This window comes from Felis catus, chromosome E2 (assembly GCF_018350175.1).
Source record: "Felis catus isolate Fca126 chromosome E2, F.catus_Fca126_mat1.0, whole genome shotgun sequence".
NCBI classification, from domain to species: domain Eukaryota; kingdom Metazoa; phylum Chordata; class Mammalia; order Carnivora; family Felidae; genus Felis; species Felis catus.
Window position 1 is genome coordinate 28,560,213 of NC_058382.1, and position 8,806 is coordinate 28,569,018.

Below are 8,806 nucleotides of genomic sequence, written 5' to 3' on the forward strand. Positions count from 1 at the left end.
GGGCTCGCTGCTGTCAACGGAGAGCTGGCTTCTGATCCTCTGTCCCACACTTGTCTCTGCCCCTCCCCTGCTCACACACACACACTCTCTCTCTCAAAAAGAAACATAAAAAAAATTAAGTTATTGCAGGTAACGAAAGTAAAAATAGATACGTTGACTACATCAAAAACGGGGCGCCTGGGTGGCTCAGTCGGTTGAGCGTCCGACTTCGGCTCAGGTCGTGATCTCACGGTTCGTGGGTCGGAGCCCCGCGTTGGGCTCTCTGCTGTCAGCACGGAGCCTGCTTCGGCTCCTCTGCCTCTCTCTCTTCTCTCTTCTCTCCCTCTCTCTCAAAAATAAATAAACATTAAAAAAAAAACATTTAAAAAGTTTGAAAACAAACCCCAAACCGAAAAGAGCAAGTGCCGCTGAGGAAGGGGCACGATCAACCCCGCGTGCTGTCGGTGGGGGTGTGAGACGATGTAACTGCTTGGAGTTGGGAAACAGCACGGGGGCTCCTCGAACAACGACACGCAGAATCGCCACGGGACCCGGCCATTCTACTTGTGAGTACACACCCAAAAGCAGGGTCTCGAGGAGATCCTTGCGCACCGTGTTCACAGCAGCGTTCTTCACAACAGCCAAAAGGCAGAAGCCACCCAAGGGTCTGTCCACAGATGAACGGATAGACGCATCCACACAATGCAGCGTTATTCAGCCTTAAGAAGGAAGGACGTTCTAACACGTGCTGCAACGTGGGCGCACCTCCAGGACTTTCCGCTAAAATGACAAGGCCAGTCACAAAAAGGCAAATACCGTGCGATCACCTGGAATGGCTTGTCATAGAGACGGAGGGTAGAATGGTGGTCGCCAGGGGCTGGGGAGGTGGGGAGCTGAGAAAAACTAAATGAGAATTATCCAGTATCAAAGAGTCCGAAGATTTAGCAGGAGATTCTGGACCTCCGGGGTGACCCTCACTCAGCTCGCATGGCCACAGGGCAAGTCAGCTGTGGTGAGTGGGAGGCACCGTTGATGGGTACGGAATGAAGCGACGGCTGAGCCCGTCTGTGTTTACGAAGAGCCGCAGGGCAGATAACTGGCCTTCTGTGGGCCTGACCTCTAGAGAGCAGACATCTCTTCCAGAGGTTTCCTACATCATGTAAAGCCGGAAGCCCCGCCTCAGACAAACGACCTTAGCGGATGCCCAGAACAAAGGGAGACCCCGTTTATCCCTGCATTCGCCGGTCAGAAGCGTCTGAGATGTTTCTCGGAGCATGGGTTGGACACCAGTGTTCTGGCTGAGGGGACAGCTTGAGGCCCAGAGACAAGATGAGATTTGCTCAAGTTCTCCCAGGGTATTTCATCTTTAGGGACACATCTGCTTTTCCATTTGCATTCAGAAGGAGCTCGCCAGACCTGAAGCAGGTGCTGTGGGTGCCTTTCTTCCCAGCAAGATCGCTGACCTGCGTCTAGGTTGACCTGCTGCTGTGGTGGACAGTGCCCGCCATAAGACCTTTCTCTGGTGCCCGGGAGCCGGCTCAGCCTTTGCATGACAGCCCGGAAGCCCAGGGGCTAGAGCATCCCTGGGGTGGGGGTGGGGGGTGCAACTCTCAACCACCAAGGGGCGGGAGTTTGCCGAGGTGGGTTCCACACAGTCTTTCCAAGGGCCCAAGTGGACTGAGCCTGGTTGGCCACGGCCATACCTGCTCGTTCGGGGCGTCCACTGTTTGCTGCCCCCTTGCTTCTGTGTCCTAGGACCCCTTCTCAAATGAACCTCTCACGTGCAAGTTTATGCCTTCGTCTTGACTTTGGGGAAGCCGGGGGGCTTCACCGGGCCGTCTGATTCCTGGGTTGTCGAGACACTGAGACTGAAGCCCCGGGTGCCTTTCTGCTTCGCTCCCCTGCAGGACATCACCAGCCTGCTGCACACCATCTACGAGGTGGTTGATTCCTCCGTCAACCACTCCCCGACGTCGAGCAAGACCCTGCGGGTGAAACTCACCGTGGCCCCCGATGGAAGCCAGGGCAAGAAGGGCATCCTTCTCAATCACCCTGGTGAGGGGTTGGAGGGCCGCCCGGGCCACAGGGGCCAGTCCACTGCAAGCTCTCAGAAGGATCACACCCCTGCCTGGGAGGAGTGGGAGCGAGTCCTGGGGGTTTCCACTGGGAGTGACTCTGTGGACAGGCGGGATTTGAGCAGGTCCTTGAAAGAGCAGGATCTGGATAGGGAAGGGATCACAGGTGGGGGGCCCTGTGGAGGCAAAGCCTTGGAGGGGCGCGTGGGCATAGCTGCAGCTACAGTGAAGGCTTGTGTTGTGATGAGCCTGGGCAGGGCATGGCCTTGAATGTCAGCTGAGGAGCCTGGGGAGGAGGGGAGTCTAGCCGGGGAGATGTAAGGGGACAAGTAGCCGCGAGACCCCCCTGTGGTCCTGGCTTGGCGAACCCCTTCCACAGAGCCACGGCGAGCTGCCGTGGGCCACTTGTCAAGGGCTGCATGCCAGGGAGCTTAGAAAACCCCAGCAGAGCCAGGAAGCTGGCGGACGCAAGAGCAGACCGCTCACCCGGCTCTTTCTGGGGCGGGACTCAGACCTGCAGAGCACGAGGCCCAGAGCGGAGACCAAGCCCGCCGAGGAGCTGCGCAGCTGGGACAAGAAGCAGCGAGCCCCGCTCAGGTACACCGGTTGCGGGAGGGTGGACGGCAGCCCAGTGCACCCGAGCACATATGGAGCGCCAGCTGTGTGCCGCCTGAGCGGCGGTGGCGGGGGGGGGGGGGGGGGGGGCTCCCGACTGTGTTCTCTTCAGGGCGGGGTGGGGGGGGGCAGTGACTTCAGAGGACAGGCTCACACATCAAGCTGAGGTTTTAAAAATAACTAAATATAGGTCCGCATTCCTTTGTCCCAAACGCTTTGGGCCCGAGATGTTTTGGCATTCAGCATTCGCCGGGTTTGAGACAAGGTGTTCTCGGCGTAGTTACGTATTCTGTATGGTGTCTGGGCCGCACCTTGGGATTTAGCGCACTGACATTTCCGCACGGAGCCGCGGGACTGTCCGCGTGAAGTGATGGAAAGGCTATGGCTACCTTCACATCCGTTTAGGGCAGCGTGGCTGCCTGACAGGTCATGAGCAGTCTTGGTCTTCGGGCTTTTTGGGTTTCAGAATCGTGGCTAAGAAATTGTAAGGCCGCAGTTCTCTTCCGCCTGTTGTTATTTTGTTAACTGCAGGGAGGGAAGGGAAGAGAAGAGAGGAACGGCAGGCAGTGTAGGAGGCGAGAGGAGGCCTCAGTGGCCCAGAAAGGCAGGGGCGGGGTGTCTGTACCTGTTGTGAAATGGAAAGGAATTGGCCGGAATGTGAGAAGCACGAGCCCAGAGGGAAGAGAGAGAAGGCAGTCCAAGCAGGGGCCGAGGCTTGTTGTGGGGAGGGGGCTGGGAATCCAGGCATCCGGGCATGCAGGCTAGCTGTGCTGGGGAGTGGGGAGGGTGAGGGAGGTGGGGCTGGCAGATCAGAGAGCCTTGGAGGGGAAAGGCAGGGAACCCAGGCTCCCGCAGTGGGAGAAATATGGCCTCTGGGGGCACCTCTGTCCCCACCCCCTTTCTTACACACGCACACACTAGTAAGGCCCATTCTGGGCTTTGGGGCCGGGTACAGAGCCTGCCACCCTCTGTGGCAATGGCTTGGGAGCTTCCGTCCACACCCTCTGGGGCTCCAGCCCTAAGAGGAGTTAGGCCTCTTGTCTGCAATGGGCACACATGGTTTGAAGCCTGACTTTGGGGCATCCTGAAGCTTTGACCAGTAACCTCTCACCTTTACTTTGGATCTGTTCAAAGCAGATACCTATCTGGTCCTCCCAGAAGGCCCAGGGAGGCCGGAAGAGGTCTTATCTCCGCCGTCAGGGAAGGAAATAGAGACACAGATTGCCGAGATGACCACTCCCTTCCCCTCACCCCCTTCCCAAGACCCAGAAGGAAATGAATGGAAAGTTCAGAAGGATTCCTCCTGGTGGCTCCCCAGGTAGGGGGGGGCGGGGCTGCTGCCCACCCACTCACTTGCTTCCTTGTCATAGGTTCCAGGGGGACAGCCGTCTGGAGCAGTCTGGTTGCGACCACCATTGCGTGGACGAGAACATTGAGAGGAGAAACCACTACTTAGATCTCGCCGGGATAGAGAACTACACGTCCCAGTTCGGGCCTGGTAAGGGAGCTCCTACACCTGCAGGGTGGGGTGGGGTGGGGGGCATTCATCATGCCGCTGGGCTGGGGGCAGGTACAGCTTTGATTGGACGGGTTACAGAGTCCTCTGGGAGGAGATGACATTAAAAACACTTAAAAGACTAACACGTGCACAAAGCTGAACAAAATCAAAGAGCATCTTGGGGCCTACAATGCAATGAATACAGTAGTTCTGTGCCCCTACCCCAGGCCCTTTGCCCTGTCCGATTAGCAACATACTGCTCTGTCTTCCTCAGCCGTTGACATGTGTTGACGCCTTGCTGAAATAAATGAAGAGGCGGCCCACTTCATTTCACGCCCCCACCCCTTCTCCCCTTCCTCCCACGTGTAATTCCTGTGTCGGTCACCTCTGTAAGTGAAGGAAGATGCCTGAATTTCCTTCGTGTTCCCATGATCTCGGACACGTAGCAGGGTCTCTGTCTCTCTTTCTCGTCCGTCTCCTGGAAGGGGAATGAATTCTTTTTAAGGACCCGACGAAGAAGCAGTTCTTCCCGTTTAGCAGACGGCAAAGTTGCGTTCCAGAGAGGTTCCTCCAAGGCAGCGAGGAGCAGTCGGGGCTGGGGGGGGGGGGGGGGGAGGGGGCGAGAGGAGCTGTCAGAACAGTTAGTGTTCCGGGAGCACTGGGCGTGGGTGTGGTTTCGGGGGCACAGTGCGGCTCCCGCACACAGTAGGTGCTCATGAAATATCTGTTAAATTGGTTCCTAGGCTCCCCGTCAGTGGCCCAGAAGTCAGAGCTGCCCCCCCGCACCTCCAACCCCACTCGGTCTCGCTCCCATGAGCCAGAAGCCATCCACGTCCCACACCGAAAGCCCCAAGGCGCGGACCCGGGCTCCTTCCACTTCCTTGACGCCCCATTCGCCAAGGTCTCGGAGGTCCAGCAGCGGCTCCGGGGCACCCAGGATGGGAGCAAGCACTTTGTGAGGTCCCCCAAGGCCCAGGGCAAGAGCGTGGGTGCGGGCCACGTGGCCAGAGGGGCAAGAAGCAAGCCCCCTCTGGGCCCCGCCGTCCCCGCGGTGTCCCTGGCCACGCAGCTGGCCGCCAGCCCGGCCCTCCTCCCCACTCTGGCACCCCTCGGGCACAAGAAGCACAAGCACCGAGCCAAGGAGAGCCAGCAGGGGTGCCGGGGGCCACAGGTGCCGCTGGCCGTGGGCGGCAGTGTCGTGGGGCGGGACCGCGTGAGGGACCTGCCCGCTGTGGTGGTGTACGAGAGCCCGGCCGGCCAGGCGGTGCAGAGACACGAACATCACCACCACCACGAACACCACCACCATTACCACCACTTTTACCAGACATAGACCCCTCCCCAGGAAGCCCCGCCCTGCCATATGAAGGACCCCCCTCCCCCTGCCCCCCAGGCATTATTATTCTATTAATTATTGTTATGATGATGATTATTGTTATTAATAATTATTGTTACTCCACTAATATTCAGCTAGCCTCCATGTAGAAGATCTATGGAAACACAGAACTAAACTTTTATTTATATGTTGTGAGGACTGCATAACTTTACCCGAGAAATGACTCTGGGTTTGGAATTGGCCTGTCGACCGGCGGAGGCTCGCGCGGGCTCCCGAGCTGCGGTTTCCACGCAGGCTGGCCCACGCCCGTCCCAGCTCTGGGGGAGCCCCCGGCCAGAACGGTGCCCTACCCCAGTCTCTTCCAGGAGAACGCCCTTACCTGGCCCGCTTCCAGAGACCCTCGAAATCTCCGAGAAGATAAACAGCTGCTACCTCTTAGTATCATTCTGATTTTATTTTGCCCTTAACTGATTGTAACGTGCTACAAGGGATTTCAGCGGACTGCAGACGCGTGACCTTCCTGGCTGTCGTGGTTTTTTTACATCCCAACCTAGGAACCCTAGCTGTCCTTTCTGGCGTTCTCTTTCACGCCTTTCCAGTGGGATCACGTCCTTGCCCAGAACCGGTCCCCTCTTCTCTGCCATGCACAACAGGAAAATACGCTTCTGGTCCTCCCTTCCGCTTTTCTCTCTTCTTTAGAAAGATACACACATATTTAAAGACTGCCCCCAAAACCAGCCTTCTCATTTTGGAAACCTCTGGAGAGGGAACCCAACCACAGAAACAACTGTGGTTTTCCAAGATCAGGCGCTTGTGTGTTGTTGGTTGTGGCCGAAGATGTAGAGACCTCGTGTTCTGCCGCTGGCAAATACACACGTTCCTACACGGTTCTCTATCGGAGCTCCTGTATCTACAGCCAGGTGCCATCTGTCCATTTCTATGTATCTTTCGATAAATATACACTCTCAGGTACCTGTTCTGGTGTGCAGAGATCAGTGGCTTGCTTCTCTAGACATTTCCTGACCCCAGATGTGACCCTGTGTGCCTCCTGTTCGGGCCACTCTCCATCAGATGCGAATGGTCACTTGCTTCTCATTGGTGGGTCCTTTTTGGGGGTTTGGGGTCTGGCAGATTGGGAGAGGCTTGCTGGAGCCTAGAAGCTTGGAAGGAAATGAGGACAGTGGCCGGAGCTGGGACCCTGGAGTAGTGTCCTCCACAGAGCAGGATTTTATCTGATAAGGGCCCGGAGAGACTAGGAAAAGGACCACTGGCAACTAGTCGGGGTCCCATGAGAAACAGATGACACACACTCATGTTGGGTAATTTGAGGGAATATTTATGAACTGTGGGTAGAGCCTCCGTTTCGAAAGAGTGCAGGATCGGGGGCTAGCAATGTGTGGGGTGGCTCCTGCCCCTGCAGTGGAGCAGAGAGGGGGAGCGTCATCCTCAGCAGCAGAGGGGTGGGGCTGGGGGGCCCCCTGAAGGAGCCGTGAGGGACCCTCACTCTGGGATGCAGCCAGCCTGTGGGGACCCTACAGAGAAATATGATGGATATCCTGGCTTCACTCCTTCCTGCCCTGCATCCTATCGAGACCCCATTGACTGAAGCCACTGGGAGCCGTGGGGCCAGAGAGCTGTTACTGAGGGTCACATGGACATTCTTTCAGGGCAGACAGTGAGTGGAGGGACACAAAAAAAGGAGTGGCCAGCTGCCTACCTTTCTGCTGCTTGGTTGCCAGGTGGCACCCCCTCTTCCAGACCCTCTGGTTTTGGTTTAATGTGGCTGGTAAGGAGTTGGTTTTGATAGTGAGCTGGGGGAGCACATCAGGCTCAGAGAGGTTAACTAACTTGCTTGAGATCACACAGCAGGTGGCAGAGCTGGGATTCTAGTCTCCCCGTCCCCCCTCTCCCTCCCCGTGATCCCTTTAACCACTGGAGCGCTTAACCACTGGGTCAGGGCTTCCCTTGTTTTGAGTTGTGGGTTTCTATTAGCATCCAACTCAGTGGGAATGCAACCAAAGCAGGGAAGGCAGGGAAGCAGCTGGCTTGGAGAGGAGAGGAGCCAGGGTTTGAATGAAGCCCTCCCTCTCGGGGTTCGTACTTCCACCACTCTCACCGGGAGGGGGCTGCTGGCCCTCTGAGCCCCACTACCACGTGGAAAAGCATCTTCTGCCCCGGGAAGCCCAGGGCAGGCTGCTGACTGGCCGGGCTTAGAGCCGGAACCGATTCCTGGGCCGATCCCCGTGGCCCACCTGGGGTCACATGTCCAACCTGCAGCAAGGGGGCGGGGTCTGTGCCGGAAGGAAGGAGAGGAAGGGTGCTAAGCAGGCAGACGCTGATGGGGCCCCAGGACCAGAACTGCTGCAACACGGAAAAGAAGCAGGAATTGTGTCCACACGGGGAGTATCTCTGCAGTGGCTTTAGAGCATTTCCTCAGCCTCTGAGAAGAAGTCCCATTCCATCTCTCCGAGCCCCACGCCTGTCAGGATTCTATTTCTTAGTGACTGGGATGTGTTTAAAATACCATTTTGGAAAATGGTGACAGGTGCACATGTTAAAGATTCGAATAGTTCAAAATGCTGTTCGGTAAAAAGTACACTTCCCTCCAGCCTCCCTGACTCTACCTTCCCGGGCTGTTGAGTGAAGCCTGGTGGTTGAGACGTCGGGGCCAGGCTGCCTGGGTTCAAGTTCTGACTTCCTTAGCGTTGTGTTCCAAGTCGTACACCGTACTTCTCAAGCCTCAGTTTCCTCTTCATACAAGGGGATTATAAGAGACCTACCCCACAGGGTTGTTGGGAGAATTCAGTGAGTTAACATATGCCCGGCCCATGGGAGCACTATGAAAATGTTAGCTGCCATTATTTACAAGAATAAATGCATTTATAGAAGATATCTCTCCACTAAAGTTATGTTATTATTTTTTTTTTTTTGAAAAGACTTTATTTGTTTCGGAGGACTTTGAGGCTTACAACAAAATTGACGGGAAGGTTCAGAGATTTCCCATATACTGCTTACCTCATGCATGCACGGCCTCCCCCACAATCGACATCTGTCACCGGAAGGGTAACATTTTTTTTTTTTTTACCAAGGATGGACCTACGGGGACACACTGTAATGACCCCAAAGTCCATAGTTTGCCTTGCGGGGGTGGGGGGGTCACTCTTTGGTGTTGGACATTCTGTGCATTCGGACAAATGTGTAATCACATATCCATCATTCTAATGTCATACAGAGTATTTTCACGGCCCTAAAAATCCTCTGTGCTCCTCCCATTCCTCTCTCCCCTGCCCCGTTTTGTTATTT

General features: G+C 56.0%; 1 protein-coding gene across 2 annotated transcripts in view; it reads left to right on the forward strand.

Annotated features, from left to right (window-relative positions):
• NKD1 (NKD inhibitor of WNT signaling pathway 1) overlaps positions 1 to 8,395 on the forward strand; it is an 83,396-nt gene extending 75,001 nt beyond the window's left edge. For both annotated transcript variants that reach the window (XM_023244859.2, XM_023244860.2), the window contains 4 exons: positions 1,887 to 2,034; positions 2,567 to 2,651; positions 4,040 to 4,167; positions 4,911 to 8,395. In XM_023244859.2, the coding sequence (XP_023100627.2) occupies positions 1,887 to 2,034; positions 2,567 to 2,651; positions 4,040 to 4,167; positions 4,911 to 5,500 (951 nt within the window). In that variant the 3' untranslated portion in view covers positions 5,501 to 8,395. The remainder of the gene's footprint in view (positions 1 to 1,886; positions 2,035 to 2,566; positions 2,652 to 4,039; positions 4,168 to 4,910) is intronic.
• The last annotated feature ends 411 nt before the right edge of the window (positions 8,396 to 8,806 follow it).